This window comes from Lutjanus erythropterus, chromosome 13 (genome assembly GCF_056507025.1).
Source record: "Lutjanus erythropterus isolate fLutEry1 chromosome 13, fLutEry1.hap2, whole genome shotgun sequence".
NCBI classification, from domain to species: domain Eukaryota; kingdom Metazoa; phylum Chordata; class Actinopteri; order Lutjaniformes; family Lutjanidae; genus Lutjanus; species Lutjanus erythropterus.
Genome location: NC_139329.1, coordinates 28,455,574 through 28,478,431, shown reverse-complemented (window position 1 = coordinate 28,478,431; position 22,858 = coordinate 28,455,574). Strand labels below are relative to the sequence as shown.

General features: G+C 40.2%; 1 protein-coding gene across 5 annotated transcripts in view; it reads right to left on the bottom strand.

Annotated features, from left to right (window-relative positions):
• srpk2 (SRSF protein kinase 2) overlaps positions 1-22,858 on the bottom strand; it is a 94,925-nt gene that overhangs the window by 50,351 nt on the left and 21,716 nt on the right. Inside the window, exon 1 of one of the 5 annotated variants that reach the window (XM_084733753.1) lies at positions 14,506-15,180. The exons of the other annotated variants lie outside the window; for them this stretch is intronic. Within the exon in view, the coding sequence (XP_084589879.1) occupies positions 14,506-14,543 (38 nt within the window). The 5' untranslated portion in view covers positions 14,544-15,180. Of the gene's footprint in view, positions 1-14,505; positions 15,181-22,858 lie in introns of those variants that run through there. 5 annotated transcript variants of the gene reach the window in all.

Genomic DNA, 22,858 nt, shown 5'->3' with positions numbered 1-22,858 from the left:
ACCTCACACTGTCTGGAACCTTGCTTATTAGTCTTGTCAATCCAGCACCCCTTTAACTCTGTATCTCCTTTCATTCTGTCTTATTTTTCCCCACTTCTACCTGTTTCGAAGGGCCCTGTGGCGCAGGCGGAGCACACACAAAGCCAGACCCCATCTCTTCCTAGTCGTCGGACTCGAGCTTAGCTCCATAGGGTAAGAAAGAGGGATGGACGGACAGGCAGAGAGGGACAGCAGCACCCACTCTCTGCTGCAGACTCACGGACACAGCAGTGAAGGGACAAGATGAACCCAGCCTCGAATTCCAGGAGGAGTCACATGGGACTGTGACACCCACCTGCGAAGCCTCCTTCTCAATGTCCGTTTGAGTTTGGAGTGTGCAGGCGTATCATCACACACATATAACATGGTATGTATGCATCTATTTACACAATTGAGCACAAACGGACACACGCAAAACATCTCACACACAGATCAGAAATGCAACACCCACAACACATTAGCACCCCTCCATCTATGACTATTAAAACCAACTAGTTACCTAAAATACACTGTGAACACTCTGAAAAGTTGACCGATGTCAATTAAGCTTCCAGACAACGCTGTTCCCAAAAATACTTCATAATATGATTTGAATGTCAGCTCATTAGCATACCAGTGTGTCTGAGCCTGAGCTCTGCATCCTGCTGTTAGGACAGAGCAGAACTGGGGGCGCCAGTTTCAACATGGCGTGTGTGACGGTGGCGGTATGAAAAGCAGTGTCATATGCAAACCTAGCTGTAAACGGTGGGGCCTCTCAGCTATGGGTTGAGAGGGAGTTTTCATCTGAAAAACCCAAAATAATATGACAATGGAGTCACCTTTGAAGATGCAAGTCAATGACCTGAGCCTGAACAATTCAAACAGGAATATATTGTTTGTCTCTTGCCATTGACCACTATCAGGGCTAAGTTCCATTTATATTTGACCTGATACGATACCGAAACCAGTGCCTGAACTTCAGCACCGGTAACCAATGGTACAATTTTCAGTAATCTCTCTGTAATCATTTTTTTTTCTGGTCTAAAAAAGTCCACACTTTTTTTCAATTTCAACATTTTTAATTATTTAGAATATTTTTTTTTACTTATTTAGAGTATTTTACACACAGCATGGTATAAAATCTCTCCTTATCTTTCTCTCCCCTCTCACACTCATCCCTGAAACCTCTCAGTCTGTCACAAGTGCAACGTTGTTGTTTATGTCACGGAAGAAGCGCCCGTGACATTCTTCCTGTTATGTTGTTGTTGTGGTTAGCACCGCTGTGCCTGTAAAATTTCTCCTTTGATATTCTTCAATTCATAAATACTTGTTTCATACTAAGGTTTCTGCTCTGACGTACTAAATATCATGTTGGTAAGGAGTTTCAGACAGCCAATGGCTGAGTGTTAGCTAACGCTCATAAATATATTAAGCCAACTAAGACAATGTAAACAGCCCAATTCTTTATTCAAAAAGCTAATTTATCACCTGAGGATCCTGATGAAGTGGTCGATGCATCACAACAAACAGTTTTGTTGTCCGTGGAGGGTTAAATTATGCTGTTTAAACACTGGCTGCTGATGTGCTGTGGAGGATTTAACTTTCAGCTATGAAAACTGGGCGCTCTTCAGCTTTTACAGGAGCTGTATTTTGTGTTTGGTTAGACATATTGCCCTTGCCAGCTTTGCATTTCACATAAACTGTAACATGTGTTGTTTGTGTCGAGTTTTGCAAAGTTTAACCTCACTTGAGACTGCTTTCGGCTCACTGTTAGCCCGACTCTCTCACTCTTCACCTCTCTATAGTAGCATAAGCTCTGTTGTGTCCACTTTGAATTTATTGTATTTCTCTCTCTTTGTATATTAGCTATTCATATAATATAGTGACTGTGCCTTTGAGTCCCTGTAGATAAGAGGGGAAAGTATTCATAACACACCCAGGTCAGGGTCACCACACCCAACCTGGTGGTGTGTGCCAGCGGCAACAGCGAGACGCACATTGCTGTGGCGTTACAAGAAATTACCAGCAGTTTACTGATGTAAAACTAGTGGCCTGGGTGTGAGCTGAGCGTGCAGAGTTGGCAATGTTGACAGTCTGGAAGTGTTTCAAGGGTCCAGAGCTCAAGAAACCCCACCTACTCAGGGCTGATGTAGAAAAAAAAACAAAACGCACACCCATAACCATGCTGCAGGAGGAGACAACAGTTGAACAGTGTTCTCAGACACAACAGACGAATATTGTTCTCAGTTATGCAGCAGACGAGTGACTCAGTCCTACAGGGCATAAGGCGCTGATGAGAGGGGTTATGTGTTTATGTTTGTGTGTGACTGCAGGAGACAAAAGGAGACAAAAAGTGGCACCTTCGAACGCGAACATGTTATCTTTTTTCACACACATGCATATGCAAAGCCGCACAAACAAACAAACAAACAAACAAACAAACAAACAAACAAACACATGCCTCCCCACACACACAAACAGGCCATTATCATTCCACTGCTTCAACGCTGCAGCATCATAGAGATTAGTCCCCCGGTGACCTAGCATTACCCAACACACTGCGCAAGTCTGCAGAGAACCATCTATCTTCTCCCTCCATCTTTTCCTCTCCCCTCTCCTTCCCCCTTCTGCTTTTTATCTTCGTCTCTCCGAGGCTCCCCGGCCGTCTGCAGCGGCTCTCTCCGGAGGTTTCTGCTGTCCTTTCCTGTTCTCTGCTCTCTATGTCTCTATCTTGGTCTTTCTCTCTCCAGCATCTTTTTTTTCATTTCCTCTATCTTTTCATCTCTCCTTGAGCTACTGTTCTACCCCAATCCTCTGCTCCCTTCTTCCCAAAAAAAAAAACCCTCAAATTTTTCCTCCCTCTTCCTCCATTTCCCTGTTTCTGCTGAGTGTAATTCACAGTGTCGTAGCAGTAAAGTAGACTCCAGGAAGACTAATACGCTGATGGCAGATAGCTGTAAAATAATGAGAGAAAGGCCCTAGCTGCATGCTAACTATCCACACTGCAGCTAAAGGCATTACACAGTAAGATAGGGCAACGAAAGGAGAATGTTTTTCCACTTTTTTTCCTTCAACAAGCTTGTTGCATAATGGGAAAACAGTCTATTATTAGCATTGTTGCAAACGCTTATCGAAACTAGTGTGTTTCTCCTGCCTATTTGGTGGCCGACAATATACTCACAGTAAAAACTTGCCTCTCTATGGACTTATTTGAAATTGATGAGCTTATTTGACCTTTTGACAAAACCAAAAATCTTTTTTCTTTATCTTTTGTATATCTGACGTTTTTTGTACCATATTTGAGATGTTGGGCATTTATGAAAATGCATTAATTACAATTATTTTTTATTTTAGGGGCAAAACAAACAGGAACTTTTTTATTTCACATTGTAGTCAAGAAAAACAGCTTGTTCACTGTCATCTGAATTGGTCAATAAAACATATAGATAATGAATACGTTCAATGAAAAAAGACATATATGAGCTAATAATTGTTTGCAACATCAAAGGGAATATAGTGAGGGCAGGTTGCATGTATACAAAACATATATAAATCACTTTCAACCCTCAATCTTTAATTAGTTTATTTAAGTGTATTTGTGATTGTGGCAGGAATCCAGATCATGAAAAATCAATAGAATAATGACTGATTTACTATAAGGTATAAAATATTGAGTTATTATAGGTTGTTTCAATACAGTAAATATTTATATTGAAATCTTAGTGACACCCAAACTGTTACTACCGTAATATCTTCAAAATTGGCAAGAATTTCCCTGGATTGGATGTTTCATCTTTGCATACAAAGGATTGATCAAATTGATGCTGCAGAGGTCTCAGAAACTCGTGTATCAAGTATGATACAATTGGCGTTACAGGATTAGACAAATTAGTGCAGCTCAGATGACCAATTTGTAAATTAATACTGAAAATTAATTTCTACATTAATCATCTTGTTCAGTTTTAATGTTGCACAAATAGGGGCATGTGTTTGCACACTGTTAACGAGATGCATTCAAGGACTCTTCTATGTTGCTGCTGCTAGTTATAAGACAAGTGCTGCATGAGATCTGGTTCAACAGAGAAACTGAAAACCTCCCAAATGGAACCAACACCAGATCACAGACGGAGATATGGAAGTTAAAAAAGTTCTAGATAAGGAGAGAATAAAACAGAAAGGGAAGAAGATAAAGATAAAAAAAAAAGGGGGGGAAAGAGCGAGTGATAGGAGATGACCGGAGCAGCACAGGAAAGACTGGAATGCAGTGTATGTAAACATACTGAGTCATCAGGGACTGGAAGCACCGGACACAAATACACACACAGTCATGAGCAGCAGAAAACCGAAGCCAATGAAATGATAAGCACTCTCGCCGCCAGTCATGTGGATCCAGTGGCAAAATTCCTACTTTTTTTATCGTAAGTGAACATATTTTAGTGGTAATTTGCTCAAAGCTTTTGCCAAAACCAAGTGAATACTTTCAGAGTGGAGCGCAGTAGTGCTGACGGTGGGAAAATGTGCTGTTAACACTACTGATCAAGATAAACGAATATGAAAGGGTTTGCACTCTTCAATCAGGCTTTTCAGTAAGTAGCATCATAGTGGTGTTGTCATGCGTTGCCAAACTGTCCCATATCATAGGTAAAGTGGCCCACATGCTGAAACACAAACTGAATTAGAAGAGGCTCTTAAGATGCCAAAATGTTGTGCTGATGATGGTTCGATGACAGTTGTTTGTTGGTCTGTTTGTCCACCACTTTGTCTAGCACCATCATTGAGTCAAAATTTCAGTTTGTAGTACTTTGGTTTGTGACCAACCTTAAACTGTCAATCATTTTTTACTCTAATCAATTAATTAGTGGTTTGGACATTGTTTCCCAAACCCCAAGGTGATTTCTTCAATACTACTACAGCTCAGTTTACTGTCATAAAGGTTTAAATAAACCATAAAATATTCACATTGGAGAAGCTGAAATCAGAGAATTTGGAATTTTTCTTCTTAAAAAGTGACTTAAAACGATTAATCGATTATCAAAATAGTTGGCAACTAATTGAATAGTTGACAATTAATCAAGAAATTGTTGCAAATCCAATGATACCCATCAGCCTCAGATGCTTGGTGCTAATTAGCCAATGTTAGCATGCTAACACAGTAAACTAGGATAGTTAAAATGGTAAACATACATGCTTTAATCTTTCACTTTCATATTGTGTTGATGGAGGCTCCTGTGGACAAAAGCAGCACTGTTTCCATCTTAATGACCACCGAACAAAACGTCAAAAAATTATCTACATAAAAATCTCCAGCTTCTTTTTAACTGGCTGACATCCTACTCACTGTAACTTTGCCTGGGAAAATGTAAACACAGGCTTGATTCATCTGATTTCAAAGAATAGAAATAGCCAGTGTTCTTACTGATGGTCTCATTAACTCATGTAGGTCATACTGAGGCATCAGTAACAAACTGAGACCGTTTTCATAACCAGTTAAAAACTCCCGATAGTAGCTCAAAATGTGCCTAAATGCAACCTCACAGTAATACTAAGTAATAAATGTATTTATTCGTTAATTTTTTGGCATCTTCACTTTTTTTCCAATAGGCAGTATCTTCATATGATATGAGAGTGTTACATTACCGAAAAAGAAAAGAATCACCCAGGAGTGTATAGATTTTTCATTTACTCTGATCTACGGTACATCTACTGATACCACAGTGTGACCTTTGACCCTATACTGTACTCGCTGATACCACATCCCTGCCGAGGCACTCGCGACAGATCAGGTGCCTGGGTTCGGATCACATGAGCCACTCCTCGGGGGTATCGTCATGGCAATCGCATTCAACACACCACTCGTGAGGTGTCTTGTTCCTGGCTGCTACATGTTTGACTCAGTGATTCCTATTACTGATTAACCACATAGGATTTCATCGACTCGGGTGGAAATTCCCACTGTTATTCTGCGGGGATGTGAGGACAAACTTGTGCTATGCAGTGAGGTTAAACTAGTTTGCACAGCTTGAAAATTTCAAGCCGGTTTTGACAACAAATGCACCCGCAGACACTTTTATTTACAATTGCTACATCACTGAAAAGGCCTCACAGGGATACATGAGGATGTCTCCTTCCTCCGTCTGTCCCAAATTGAGATTGGAGGCTAAAAAAGGAAAAAGAGGTGGCAGGGGAGAAAGCAGACACAATTATCTGTTTCTTTCCAGACACAAGAGGGGGGCTGGTGAGGATAATGGAGGCCAGGAAGCCAGACAGGGAGGGCAGGCTGGCTACTTTGCTAGCTAGCTCCTTGCCACGCTTCATTAGCTATTGTCATGTCGCTGCATGGCCAGGGCTGCTCATGTCTGTGTGTGCGTTTGTGTGCCCTCTGTGTGTATGTATAGCAATGTGGGTCGGACCACAGAAGATGGTGGAGGCCATACAGGCCAGTCAAAGCTGCATATACTGTGTGAATGTGATAGCTGCCACCACCCGATCGTCCAGCGCTGGATGTTGTCTGCTGCAGCGGTCTGGCTTACTGACCGACTGGACACATTCCAATACTCCACACAGCCTCCTCTTTTGTTGTCTGCCCTACACTTTTCTCTGGCCTGTTATCCTCTGCTTATGTTCAGTCTCTTTCAGCTCGGCTCTGTCTTTTTTTTATAATATGCAGAATTGGTTTACTTTTAAAAGCAAGAATGCCAAAACCTTTCTGTTTCTACAACCCCAATTCCAAAAGAGTTAAAACATTACGTAAAACCTAAATAAAAAACAGAATGCAATGATATTAAATCCCTTCTCGACATATATTCAATTGAATACAGTACAAAGACAAGATTATTCATGTATAACCTGATTAATTTGATTGTTTTTTTTGTAAATATAAACTAAACTATAAAGGACAGGGCCTTTTCTTCTAACAGCACTCAGTAAGCGTTTGGGAACTGAGGACACTAATTGTTGAATTTTCTCAATCTTGCTTGATATACGATAATCAGGAAGGCACTCCAAAAGAGAAATGGTAATAATGAGGAAGGAAAAATGAAAAAGCCTTCATTGTTAGGTGCTAAATCATTACCATGCAACAAGGAACTGCTGCGTTTTGATTTCGCTGGGAAAATAAAGGCTTCTTCATTTCTGCTTTCTAAATGTTACTATTAATTTTTTGCCGTGCCTTCCTGATTAATCCAAAGATATTTAGTTTAACATCAACGAGGACATACAAAAGCAACAAATCCCCATATCTGAGATGCTGGTAAATGTTTGGCATGTTTGCTTGTAAAGTTACTCATTTGTAGAGGTGGTTGCATTATTTTTCTTTCCATTGAATCAACTGTTAATTGCAGCTCTAAATTGAACATTTTGGGGTCCTGGACTTTTGGTCAGATGAAAACAAACAATTTGAAGACATCACCTTGGGCTCTGGCAACTTGTGGTGGGCCTTTTTCATTCTTTTCTGAAATTTTATAGGCCGAGAAATAGGCAAATTAATCAAGATTAATCAATAATGAAAATGACTGTTAGTTGCAGCCTTGTTTAGTTTCATAAAGCTGTTAAGGAGAAAAAAAGGAGGCAGGAAGGAGGCTGCAAATGAGTATCTGGATGTATCCAGTAACCTGTGTTTCAACTGGTGTCAGATAGATGAAAGAGGAGATGAGATGGAAAATTTTAGGTGCTGTTGGAAATGGCTGGAGGTGTGTGTGTGTGTGTGTGTGTGTGTCTATGCTGCCTCTGACCTCCTACATCTAACATCTGATCATAGGAGAGGGTTTAGTCCATTAATCTGGCTTAGTTTGTGATGCTACTTGGCATTTATCTAATTAGACTTGTCACAATATCATAATACAATACCAGTATATAATGAACAATAACATGATACCTCTTTCTATATCACGGCTAGAGAAAAAAAAGACCCTGGCACACACATTAGGGTCTTTTTTTCCAAAATAAGCCTGCACACAGTACTGGCACGGAAAAAGTCAATGAACACTGTCTGGCTTTGTATTAAGCCAAATTTCAGGCAGGACAATAAAGGCTGAACTAAACTGAATGAACACTTACATCATTTTTCAGTCCCACCAAGTTTTCCAAGGTTTTTTCTTTTATTTTGGATTGCTGCGGCCTAAAATGCCTGATTTGCCAGCAGCCTTTCCAAAACATTGTGACGCATGTTGCAATGTTTTTAGGCTTTTTTCTTTGAATGAGGAGTTGAAAATTGTGAAAGAAAAGCAACTAGGTTCAGGGAGAATAAAACCGCACTCTGTACTGAGTTTTCTGAGTAACCTCGTCAAAAAAGCTCAGGATTACTAAAATTCTAACAAAATATGCTTAAATTGTAACTGAAGAAGTGCATCTGGGGGTTAATCCTCATAAAAGAAGGTGTTTTAGGAGCGAGAACCCAGTCAAAAACAGCAAGCATAAAATTATAAAATATAAAAGCCCACAAAGCATCGATATACGTTAAGAACAAGGACAAATCTGTTTTTCTGTACCTGTAACCAAGAAAAAAATGAAAATACAAAAAAACATCAATAAAAAAAACATTGTGACAGTTCATTGAGACATACATGTATGACGTGTGCAGAGGAAAGCTACAATGATTGGTCAAATTTGCAGTGATTGGACAAAATTACATTACAATTACAATTACAATTGAATCTGGGTTACTTGTTGTAATCACAACATCCCAATTTCTTGGATTTCTTTCTTCTTGGAGGGACTGATTTTTTTTAAAGGGTAGCATCAGTAGGATCTGTCCGAGCTGTTCGTATGCATCAGGCATCAGGATGTCAAATTTTGAGTAGGTGAAACATCCCAAGCACAAGCAGAGGCAGATGACAGGGTCTCTGCAGATTCAGCCACCACCACACACTTCTAGTGGGTCATAAGTGATGATTGAAAGGGATTATGTAATATGAGTCTATATGTTATTTTTTCAGGAAAATGGTGCACATTATACTTTTAATATCTTTGATATATTTCATACTGTAATTAGCAGATATTGTATCACTTTCAACACGCAGTACTGAAGAAGTATCTAAATGCTGATACTTTTTTTTTTTATAATTTCTATCCCTCTCCCCCTCCCTCTCTTCTTCCTTTTCTGTGTCTGTCAAGAGTGGCAGCTCAAGTAATCACAGTGGATATTGTGCATCATCCAATCACACTTACAAGGTACAGATGCACACACACACTCACACCCACAGAACAACAAGCACACACGCACAAGAACGCTCAGATCGTTCTGTTTATGGATTACATGCTAATTTAAGACAATAAACCCACCTGTCATGTTTGAAGTGGACATGACATTTTCAACAGCTCCTCTCAGCCTACGCTTTTACACACACACTGACTGAAGGTGAGACAATCAGCATCAAAGACCGTGAGATTTACCCAGCAACACATCTTAGTACTCCTGTCTCTCTGCAACTACAAGAGCAGCAAGCCAGATTTGCAACAAAGCCGGTAAACTCTTGACCTTTGGGTGTTTATTTGTTCAACTTTTGTTTAATCCTTGAAGAAAGTCTCTTCAAAGGACATACTAAGCCCTCCACCCAACAGCGTCGGATATGACCTAAACTGACGTGCCGTCACCCCGCAGAAAGAAGCTTTAAGCTGCTCGCACGCAACGAGGATGTCAAAACACTTGCATATCCCCATGCACACACACTTCTCGTCCTCCATCCATCTCCATCTCCGCCATGCCTCAAGTGCCAAGTTACACAACAGGGATCGTCTTCCTAATGCGAGTGCTCCGAGAGAAAATTTGTCACAGTGCCGCCTCTTGCTCTTTTCAGGCCCAACCTCCATCCATCCTTTTGGTTTAACACACAGAAGTTATCCAATCCATTCTGCCTTATTGTTGACAAACATGTTACTGCACATCCCAAATGAATCACTCCAGATCGGCGTGTGTGTGTGTGTGTGTGTGTGTGTGTGTGTTTGTGTGTGTGTGTGTATGTGTGTATGGCGCCTCAGGCCCAGATGGTGTTGTAGACAGAAAATTTGTGCTGATATGTCCCAAAACACAAGCCCAATATAGTCCACACACACAAATATAAACACCAAATAAAACTAAAAAAGATATCCAGCTTACAAATCAGTTCATACTGCTTTATGCGCAACCAAGAAGTAATACAACCATTGTCAATATTAAATCAAAAATCAATTGAAATGAGCTTTTAATTTCAAGTAGCGAATCAAAAGGCAAAATCAGCGATTCTCTGAGTATTTGTTTTGCTCTCCACCCTCGCCAACTTGCATCATCCACACTGGATCACCATCACATGAGCCAGAAACAATCGAGAGCAGCCACCAAAGAAATCTAGGTCGCACTTTATTTTACAGTACACCAATAACAAGCTGTATGTAATTACTTTAGACTAAACTAGAAATTATGTTCTTTATTAGACCCTTTATATGTGACCCATGATTAGACCCTATTAGAGGGCAACTGGGGACACATTACAACACAACAATCACATATCTGCTACTTGAACCTTCACTTTAGTTTGCAGCACAGAACTTACAGTTCTCTGTAAGAAATAAGTGGGAAACAACACACTTTACAGTAGTTCTGTTCATTACTCTCTAATAAAGTACAGCTTGTTATGTCTTATCATTGTACTGTAAAATGAAGTGTGACTGGAATCTAATTCAGAAATATCAGGTTTAAAGAGAAAAAGAAAAAGAAAAGAAAAGCTGTGCAGAATTGTGATTTAGAATTTGAATGTCAACTTTACGGTTGAACTATTCAGTACAGCCCTATTACTTACATTATCAATTAATTTATCTATTTTATATGTATCAATTAAGAAATGTAAAAAAAAAAATCACAAAGCAAATGTATTAAATTCACTGTGATATGAAATATAAAACTGCAGCAAATCCTCACATCTGCAAAGCTGAAAGCAGCACATATTTGTCATTTTTGCTTGATAAATGATAACTGATCATTTCACACTTGATTAGTCATTTTCCACATTAATAAACAAATATGTTCAGAAGAATTCTATACAGGCGTCTGTACTTGCGTCTCAGTAAGTCTGATCTTTCCAGCACGTTCCTTGTCGTATCCATCTCTGTCTTCAGCTGCCAACTTATGCAAATGATTGATGCACTTCTTTCTATGGAAGAAGAAACTGCTGCTGTGTTTGGTATCTGCACGTATCCATCCAAAAAGGCAACCCAGCTGTCCATGAAACACTCACAAAGCTGCAGATTCCCCCCTGATCCTCTGTGCACAGCTCAGCTTCTGGCATTCAAATGCAGCTTTGAGCACAGAGGCATTAACAGCTAGCCCACTCCCGAGGTTCATAACTGCTAGCGTTATTGGGTGTTTATGAATCAATTCGGAGAGATGAGGAGCTAAAACCTCACGACCGGTTGTGCTAACACCTCTGTTAAGCTACATCCTGACAGACTGCTGCACCTGAGATGGAGAGAACAGTGCATTGTTGGTGTTGTCATATGATGCTGCAGCCGTTACAGAGGGCAGCAGTGTGTGTTTGAGTGTCGCTCTTTGTTGTTACCTGCCATGCAACAAGGGATGGCTGCGTTATTCTTAATTACAGACAGACAACTGTGTCCCAAACAATAGAGGGAGAAAAAACTAGCCGAGTGATGAAATCCACAAACCTCACCACATCAGAGCTGCCAGATTATACTCTATATTTATGTGTGTGTGTGTCTAAGGTCAGGGATCCTATTTTAGTGTGATCATTTTAATCCATGCACTCACCCTCAGATGCCTTTTACAGTTTGTATCTGTGCCTGTTCCTTCAATTTGAACCTCACTTCACGTTCATTCAAAACTGCCAAAGTAACGCTGCTCTCCTCTGTGCCCAACTGCCCATGTAATAATGCCTGATATTGTTAGTGCCCGTTTACTTCTGCCTATCTGTGTGCCCACTGCGCCGTGTTTGAGTGTGCCAGTCTGGGGCCTGGCGCTCGCTTGTGTGGATGGCAGCGGCTCTGCCTGATCGTACTTGGCACAGCATCAGTGGCTACCTGAGTCATCCAGTCTGCCTGCTCCTCACCCTCCAGCACCCGTCAAATCGAGCTCTTTCCGCATTTGCACACTGAAAGAGGAATGTGGGCTTGGTCCAAATAGATCTGAATGGATATGGGCTCTTAAAGAGGTTTGGACACACATCATGACGTTGACCGATCAGCGTTTAGATTCACCGCTCAAAATAGAGATGGAGACTACCAACAACAGAGCCTTTGTTCTCCAGCATCTCTCCTTGTTTCTTTTTTTAATAAAAAGTGCTTTCTTGATTGAGTTATGACTGAAGTGACTCTTGCCCTTTCAGCAACAGAGAATTTCTAAGTCAGGATTATCTAAGAAAACCCTGTAAACCATAAAATAGTGCTCCCTTTGGTCTTGTAAGTTTGCATGGGACCAGGCTGTCTACATGTACCAGCAAGACTTTTTAATACAACACTTTAATTAAATATAAGATTGTTTTTGCAACAAAACTAAACATGAAAGATGGAAAGAAAGGTGCACTCTTCTGAATAAATCCTGTCAGCCCAAAATTATGACTAAGGTAAAATGACAATAACTGGCTGAGTAAGTGAACATTTGTCCAAATATGTCTATGGGTTTTATACCATCCTGTCTCATTTAGCTGTCTCTTGTCGTAATGAATCTATTGAATGTCCTCTTGCAGACTGGACTGATGATTGCTCCACTTACTTCAACTTGGCTTTTGTTGATTTCACCACAGATTAAATGTGCAAGCATTTTGGCCATTTTAGTGAAGGTTAGACCATGCTTACAACATTTAATAAATAAATATCTATTCAATTTAAATGTGAAATATGTAATATATTTACGGCAATTTATCATTAAATGACCACAGTATACCATTAGAGATCAACTCCCTTCTTTTCTTCCTCACTACAGCTGCTTTGTCCTCCTTTGGAATTTCTACTCTAGGCCAGAATAACGTTAAATTAATGCCGGATGTTTGCCAAATAAGTAAGTGTCTGTTTATGAGTCAGAAGAAATCATTAATAATCCTTAAGAAAGAGTAGATGTTTCTAACAGTTAAATTGAGCAATATGTTAATGGAGTCTGGCAGGCAGTGAGACAGGCTGCCACTGAACTCAAAGGCCAAAGTGTGTATTTTTGTAGCAGTAGGCTTTTGTTTTCAGGATAACAGGCTTAACTTTACATTGACAGTTACAAACAGCTCATCAGCTTACAATGGAGGACTCGTCCTGTCTGAGCTTCCACGAGTCTGTGGAGGAGGTGGCGGGGAGAACTGCTCACTTCAACCATAGATTGTGTATTAAATAGGATTTCAACCTATTTAATATACAGTCTCTGGCTCCAACTCACTATTTGGAATGCTGCACTCATTTCTGCATGTGCAACTGCTACATATTGCTCCTTTAAGACTATTTGATACTTCTGAATGTGAATGTGAATTAAAGACATTTCAAGACTTTTTAGGGAGCTGTAGCCACACAGTGGAGGGGTATAATGAGGCATGATGTGGTACAATCTGTGGTTAATCTATTGAATAAGAAGAGTCTGGAATGGCCTAGCATAGATACATGTGCTCGACAGATATCCTGTCAAGACAATTTGAAATGACGCTTGTGTATGTGTGTGCGTCTTTGTCTGTACGTATTTTCAATTAGCCACAGTGTTTCGCGTGACTAATAATGCCCTGTGACTTTGCTATTCATGCTTAACACCATTATTTCACAATATGTAAATCCACGATGCACTGCAGCCCTTCCAGCTGGTCAAAATCTGATCAACTGTCCGTGTGTGTTGCAGAGAAGTTGTGTGGTGTTCAGGGGTGCCATTGTTCAGCAATGCCATGCACTGAGGTGCGTCATGTGGCGAGCTGTTGTCTTGCATCGCTGCTGAGATGCACTGCTGCTGCTGCTGCTGCTGTTGGCTGTGCTAATGTTGACGTGTGTTGACACTCTTGCTGTGTAAGCTCTGTGCCCCAGCGCCATAAAGAGACAGTATGTGCATGTTGGTGTGTGTGTGTGTGTGTGTGTGTGTGTGTGTGTATGCAAGGAGTGTGTTCTTGTTATTGTTGTCAGAGGAGAAGATGTTGCAGCCTTGGAAGGCAACAGCAGCAGCAGGTTGAGCGTGTAACTGTGCAGAGGAGTGCAGAGAATTATGCTTTAAGATGATTTTTTTGGTGTGTGCTGTATATGTAAAGTATGTTTGTAAAGATGGTCTGTTTTATGGATGCAACTGCAACGTTACAGCACCACGCAACAATGAACTACTGCGTTTTTTTTTCCTTGCTACAGTCTGACTGCTGTGACCCAGACAATAGAAAAAACCAGCTCAGGATGCACAGACAGAAACAGAAACAGAAAGAGAGGAGACGCACAAAACATGGAGGTGCTACTGAAGGGGGTTGGAGGTTGAGAGAAAGAATTCAAAATAACAGACAGAGAGAAAAGCATGCACATAAACATATGGGGGATGAAATGAGGAGAAGGAGGTGTTACCTTTCGGGGGACGAGGATTTCTCCGAGTTCACGGACATGAGCGGTGCCTGTTAGCCGCTCGCTGGCCCAGGGACCACAGGAGACGGCGAAATAGAACAGAAAGCTGCTGTCTCTCTCTCTTTTTTTTTTTAGTCCTCTCTCCCTATCTCTCTGCTGTGTCTGTAGAGGAGAGGGTTAATGTCCCCCCTCCTCCTCCTCCTTCTCCTCCTCCTTGTCCTTTTCCCTCCTCCTCTTCCTCCTCCTCTCTGTCTCTCTTGTCCTCTCGCTCAGAGGAGAAGAAAGGATGGAGGACAAGGATAAAAAAGAGCAGCAACTGTGCAGTGCAGTGCACAATCTGGCTGAATGTGTGTGGATGTGTGTGTGTGTGTGTGTGTGAGCTGATAGCGAGAGCAGCAATGTCAGTCAGGCGCCCCTCCTCATGCCTCCTTCCTTCCTCCCTCCCTTTCCTTCCTTCCTTCCTTCCTTCTCCTCTTTCACCTTGCCACTCTTTCACTTTCCCTGGAACTCCTTTTTTGTCCTCCTCTTCCCTTTGTGTCCTTCCTGACTGGTGTCGCTGGTTGAACTGGGTGATGAGACGAATACACAGGCTCTCGATCCACAGAGTGTGTGTCTGCCTCTGTATCCCTCCCTTCCTTCTCTCTCTGTCTAGCTGGCTCTATCAGGCCTTCTGCAGCTCTGCACAACAACAGAGCCCAGAGCGAACTGGAATGTTCCACTTTCTGCGCAGGCAGAGGGGTGTTAGCTTGTCACAGCAGCAGGAAAATTAATGCCTTTCTCCTTGAGGTGTACTCTCCTCCCCCCTTTCTCCCCTCTGAATTAGTCAGTCTCTTTTGCTCTCTTTTCCTCTCTCTCTCTCTCCCAATTGCCTTATTACGACATCCTGTATCTCAGGGCAACGCCGCACAGATCTGCCTCTGCTCTCCCCCTCCTCCCCTCCTTTTCTCTAAACCCCCCCATTTCCACCTCTGTCTTTTTTGGATGCTGGATACTGTTCATACGTATGTGTGTGCCTCCATTCTCCTCCGTCTCTATTTTCTCACCATCTCTCTGGGCAGATGGGTCTGCTTCTACATGAGTGAGCAGCTCACAGAGAGGTAGCCACAGGGTGTTGCCATGATGGGGGGTCTGGCTCTATCTCTGGATCTGACCTCGATCTCAGTGTGTGCGTGTGTGAATGTATGTGTGCGCATCTATATGTATGCATGTGTGCGTGTGAAAATGCACAGCAGGGGTTGAAGGGGCAACCTGAGGTTAATGTGACTGGCTAGTCATACAGGGGATGTACAGACGGATACATACAGTACAACTGTTTACATTATCTACAGGTTCTTCCTCTACTTAAACTACAGTCACTGATCAAATGATTAGTCACTAGATAGTTTTAATCCTTTAACAGGAACAACAAGAAATGCATTTGCAAAAAATATTTCTTGGTAAAATTGTATTCCTGGCTGCACATTTATCAACTTTTCTTTTTTTTTTTCTTTTCCCCTCAGATGACCCAATCGGGGAGCACATATGCACGTCAACCAGCTGGTCGATTTGGCCAGTTAAGAGTAATTATAGGTATTTTTTTTTCATTTGTGCAACTACAATTAAAGTTTTTTTTTTCATATAGAGACATTGCAGAGAACAGTATATGTTGATATTCAATATTCAATCACTTTATTTAAAAAAGACATTTTGTTATTACAATGCACACAATAAATGCATTGTAAAACATGAAATAGTCAATGTAATAGAAATAAAAATCTAAAAAATAAAAGTAATGTGATAAAATAAACAAAATAACAAAACTGACTACATAAAAAATAATAATAAATCTTGAATATTGACTCTAAAGGATCTTTACATTACTACCTAATGTAAAAAGGAGAATCTATGCATTTTTAATTACATTTGCCCTATTCTACTCATTATTTTGGGTGCTGCCATAATAGTATAGATATATATTAAAGGAAATGGGGTAAGTCTCATGTTATTACGCTGCACATTGAGTTTGAGATCAGAACTGATCAGAACACATGCCCACACAGCCTTTGATTGATCGACAGCCTCAACCAAAGGCATATTGGTTGTGCCAGTAGATGGCTAACACCATAAATAACAGCTGGAGGAAATTGATAAATAATCACAAAAGACCACAGGTAGAGATTTTAGCATGGTAGCTGTCCCTTTAATATCTCTGTATGTCTGAGGTCATTGCGGGCGATGTTGCAAATTAGTAAGCATGACTGCATTATGGCAGTGTTAGATCTGCTAGATTTTCCCTCAGTGTGATGAGGTGTCTTGTTTTCTCTGGTATTTAATTCACTGGGTGAACCAAAAACAGACAATCTTATCTGTTTACTGACCACATTAGTCCAGACTGAAATATCTCAACAACTATCGACAGAGGTTGACATTTTTGTTTTTCAAGAAACGTATCTAAAATGATTGGGTTGATTGCCATGCGAGCAGTGTTAATTTCACTGACTGTTAATTTTTGTCATAGTTTTCGTTTTTCACTAATGAAACTCATGAAAACAGGACAATAACTAAATGAAAAGTAATTTATGAGAACTTAAACTGTGATGAAACAAATATCATATCAGCAAATAAAAATGAGATGATAATGTAAGCGGGGGAGAGATCCAATCTCTCTGTGTGGTATCCCCGGTAAAAAACAAAACATACTTGAAGCAACAGTTTTCAAATGAGTCATCTCAAAATTCATCCAAAGGTAAACCCACTTAAATGTTAAATGTTCTGTCCTTGTTAGAAAAGTGACAGACTAAATCATCCATTAAATTTGATTGACACACTCCAGGAGTATATAATGGGTCTGAAAAGTCTAGGGGACATTTAAATAATGTATTACACTTCAACTAAACCTGATTTTAGTTGACTACATCTACCCAAATCCTAAACTATTTTACAATATTTAGTCAACTAAAACTAAACTAAAAAAAAAACAATTCAGACGACCAGAAATATGATGAAATAAAATGGCATTTTAGTCAAAAGACTATGACTAAAACTAAATTTAACTGTTGAAGTTAACACTGCATGAGAGGTAGCACACACATTCACGTCCGCCTGAGGATGAATGGTAATTATTTTGGTGATGACCCAGATGAAAACCACAAGCCCAAACACGTTGGTCTAACAATAAAGTTGTTCTATAAACGACAAATGATGCTGGAGTTTTACCTCTTTAACCCTTAAGTACTTTGGTAATCGCTTATTTTTTCATCTTGCACTACCATCAGGTCAAAGTTTTAAGCTAATACTTTGTTTTACGAGCAAAACTAATGGCCTTCCCTTCAACCTCAGCTATGTTTGTGCTAATGCTTAACTACAATTGTGAGCATCATATTTCCGCTCTAGATGAGCATATTAGCATTGTCACTGTGAGCATGTAAACCTGCTGGTATTAGCATTTAGCCCACAGAGCCACCGGTGAGTCTGTAAGGTATTAGCCTTGTTTAATTATTTAATATAGTCTTGATTTAATTGTCAGAAAATTTACTATATTACAATTCGGGACGAACGATTTCAGGAAAGTATTGACAAATATTATGATTGTGATATGATTCATGGTTAGTGAGAATCATCATAAATCTAATTTTCACTGAAAAAAATAGAATAAAATCATGATGATGTGACATTTGTTGCAGTTGCATGTTTTCTCACACCTGGAGAAGAAGATTTGTTGGCCAGGGAATCTCTGCAGCACTGCAGCAGTACTTCATTATAATGCAATTTGGCCACACACTTTTCCTTTATCAAAACATTGGATATTGCACTTGGACATATTGCGATTGTGCTAATATTTTTGCTTAATTGTGCAGCCTAATACAACGGTAATTTAAAAATACCCCAAGAATATTTCATCCATGAAGACTTCCTATAAAATACTGGGCTGCTGGGTGAAATATATACCAACATTTAATGAAACTGTTCCACTGTTATGCACCAGACAGAACTCTTCACACATTTTAACAAAAATCTCAATAGCTCATTGTGTTCTTTTTAAATTAATTAATCATTAAATTAAATTGGGCAACATTATTTTGTAAAACAATAAGATGAAATAATACCATCATAATATAGTTCCACTAAAAATCGCTACACAATCATATTTAAATGTTACCCACCCTCATGAGGATGAATCATAACTACTGATTTTGCACCCAATACTGCAATTTCAATGTTAATTAAATGTCTGACAAATATATTTTCATGGTAATACTGCAAACGCTGTATATCTTAAAGCTATCAGACGCATGAGACAGAGAAAGAAAGGAAACAGGAACACAGTGATCCCCTTTCTCTCCTATCTCCGTACAGTTCCACTTTCCCACATAAAAGGACTACATTAGGCACACATGTCTCTGAGCCAAACTATTGTCCTCATTCTCTGTGGATGTGGGCCAACGGGGGGTAAAGTACATACTGGGTCTCAGCAGCGCACACAGACAGCAAGAGGAATATTGAGCTGAAATGAGAGGGTGCACTCGACTTTTTATTCATTCATTTACTGTAGACAGTTTTTTTTTTCGGGGTCACGGGAGGTGGGGGAGGGGGCCGGAGTCTGTCTCAGCACAAACGGGATGCAATGCAGGAAAAAGAAGCCGTCACAAATCACCGGTTCATCAGTGTGACAAAGTCATTTACGTACATGTGTGCTAATTTATCTGAGCTGCGTGTTAGTGGGCTGTGAAATGAAACAAAGGTGAGAGGAGAGCGAGACAAAAGTCAACTGAAAGCAGAAGCATCAGGGCCAGGATTTAAATTAGGGCTGAAACAAACTTTTAGCTGTTTGAGGGAAAATTCATCACGAAGAATTTTATTTATTAATCAGTCAATTACATTGTTAAAAAAAAAAATCTTGATCCCTGCCAATCTATGGTGAACATTTGCTGTTTTTCTATGTTTTATATAAGTGTAAGCCTGGAGGGGATCATGCAATCGCTTACGTGTGTGCATGCGTGATCAACAGACCTGAAGCTTGTCTGCACCTAATTGCACCTACTACTGGATCAATTATTAAGCCTATTATTTTGTGCACATTCAGGACAGCATGCTGAATGTAGAGCTGCCACTAACGATTATTTTCATCAATTAATCCCTAGATTCTCAAACTGTGGTTCAAATACCGCTGGTGGTACTTGAGCTCCCTCTTGTGGTACAATGAAAAATCCCATATCAGCCTGCCATGTAGTCACGTTCATGCACGAAGTTTGCAGATGCGCCATCCATGATTAGCTATGAGTTAAACTGTGATGGCTGTAACCTACTGCCTTTCTGTCAAGGAAGTGTGGTGTGGACTGACAACAGTCAACAATAAATAATCTTATTATTAGAAATAAATCTGCTTCATGCGTGAACTGTCTGTAGCTGAATAGCATAGCCTGACACTACTATATTTTAACACCAAGCCACACGCTGAAAAAGTTTGATAAACACCGAATCAATTGTCAGCATGTCTCAAAAACCCAAGATCTTCAAATGCCTTGTTTTGCCCCAAACCAAAAGATATTCAGTTTGCTAGAGTAAAAAAAAAACAAACAGAAAATATTCACATTTAGGAAGCTGGAAATTTGATTGAAATGATTAATAATCAATTATTTATTGCAGTTCTACCAGAAAGACCTCTGTGATCTACAACTTTTGAAAAACCCTTTCTCATGGCTCCATGATAGCGACAGCTCGTCCCATCCTTGTGACCATGATATCTTATGAACGCCTCAAGGGAATTTCTTCAAACTTGCCACAAACATCCCCTTGGACTCATGGATGAACTCATTTGATTTTGGTGGTCAAAGGTGAAGGTCATTGTGACTTCATGCCTTTCCCATTCTAGTGAGGGCGATATTTCAAGAACGCTTGAAGGCTTGGCACAAATGCTCACTTGGACTTGAAGATCAAGGTGACTGTGACCTTAACTCAATTATGACAAAATTTCACACAAATGTCTTACAGGACTAGCAGTGCTGCAGAGCTGGAGAACTAGTTACATGCAACCAAGTTAATAAATGTAACTATTCTGTTACCAAGACCAAAAATATGTCATTAAATTACAGTCACTAATCCAAATGTTGGTGACAAAGGGGTTGCATCCAGATATTCTTTTTGAGTTGCCTGGCAGAGATCTGCACTCCGCTAAGTGCACTCTTCAAGTTACAAATGTAATATATTTTGACAAAATTAGGCATCTGAAGAGCCCAGGGTGATAGTGTTTCCTACATTTTCTGACAGGCACTTGAGTAAACATTTCCCCAGTGGGTCAGAGCTTCAGGGGATGTCATCATGTGTAGAAAAAAAACCTCCTCAACAACCCCCCCTAATTTTGATGGATATGGTACAATCCTAATGTCACCTTTCCACTGGGATAACATGGAAATGACATTTAAGACCCCCCAAAATGGAAAAGCTCATCAACATGATGGGAACACGGACATGCTTACACATACATCCACACCTCAGGAGGCCATCAATTTGCAAATTCAAAAGCCGAATCTCGTTCTATTTTCAAAAGGAGAAGGAGCAAAAGAAGAATAAGAAAGAGGGGGAGGGAGAGAGATGATGACTCTCATGAGCAGATATATTTTGGGAGCCGGTATTGAGGCTGCCGGGAGCTATCTTTAAGCGGCCTACTTCTCCTCACTGCCTGGTGGATGCTGGGGAGAGAGAAGGGGTTTATGCTTGCAAACACACACAGACACACACACACACACACACACACTTGCATGCTGACACACACACAAACACAGGTCCCACTGCAAATTGCTCGTGGACATACTGTACACACAAATGAAGTCGCAAACAGAAGTCACAGCGAAGCGCAATCATACAGACAAGCAGACAAATGCATACACTATGCATTGTGTGTGTGTGTGTGTATGTGTGTGTGTCAAGCAAGATGCTGCTACTTTAACAGTGACGCTGCTCTTTGTGTCACCAGCCTTGTTGTTACTGTCTGCAGAGAAAACACTGCCCCCAAGTGGAAAGACACACAAGCACACAGAAATACACACAAAGATAGTTTGTGTGTGTGTGTGTGTGTGTGTGTGTGTGTGTGTGTGTGTGTGTGTGTGTGTGTGTGTGTGTCTTTAGCGCAGTCAGTGTCCAGATTGATTGACATACTGATAGCCTCAGGTCTGCCTTTGAGCAGCTCATTTTCTTTGCTAGAGACTTCCATATGGAGCACACTTGCCTATGGGACCATACAATTCTGACTGCATGACAAAGCCCGTGGATACATGATGTAAATCTGAACACACACACACACACACACACACACACACACACACACAAAGCAAAAATAAAAAGCCATGCAGGTTGTATTGCAGGCTCAATGCATAATGCTCTTAAAATGCATCAGCAAGAGGAAATTCAGTAGTGTGACTACTCAAATTACTGTGATTAAGTAATTTTTGGGGTTTTTGTGCTTTTTTAACATTTTTTTTCAAGTCTGTACATTCACTCGTACTTAAGTATGCCTTACACTATGTAATCTACAAAGTTACTTTTAAATCATAAGTGAGTACGGAGCACAATTTGAATTAATATCCCAAACTTTGAACTGAATTTTCGTAGCCAGTGAGGCTATCCAATCGCCAACGGGCAAATGGAAACCAGGCACAGGTTTGGGCATGTGATCGTGACCACTGACAGGACGTGAAGGGAGTAACTGAGACCAAAGATCTGGAGAAACAGAAAACAGAAACCAGAAAATTAATCAAATGCCTGCTATCGACAATGCATTAAACATCATTGGTTAAAAGTAACAAAGTAATTAACAGTCTTAGTATTTCTGAGAAGAACACTTTGTACTTTCATTAAAATTATTTTTTAACATTGGAAATTTTACTTTAATTGAGTTATATTTCAGTAATGTAGCACTACTTGTCCTTGAGTACAGATTTTCAGTACTCTTTCCACCACTGTTCATGTATTAAAGTCAATGATGTGCATTTTAAGAACTGGTACTGCTAACGATTTCTGTTTTTGCTTTTAGCTGTAAATATGCCTTTACTTTCCCTCACAATTTATGCCAAAATGACCACGACAGAGAAAATATTTATAATTTGCTGTCAAGGGGAACAGTAAAATTGTACTTTTTTACATTTTTGCGACAATCTTAAAGGCTCACTCCACTGATTTCACATGCCAAAGTCAACTCACTGAATAACTGGGAGCACCAACTCACTGTGTGCTGTAAGGGAAGGATGATAGAGTTTGTGACATGAGTGTAAATGTGTGTTCAGCAGCAGAAGTTAACATCAGTGGACAACAGGAGGCAGTTGTGCAACAAATGTTTTGGTCTACTTGCCTCTGTCCTACACACACCTGCCTCATCTAACTG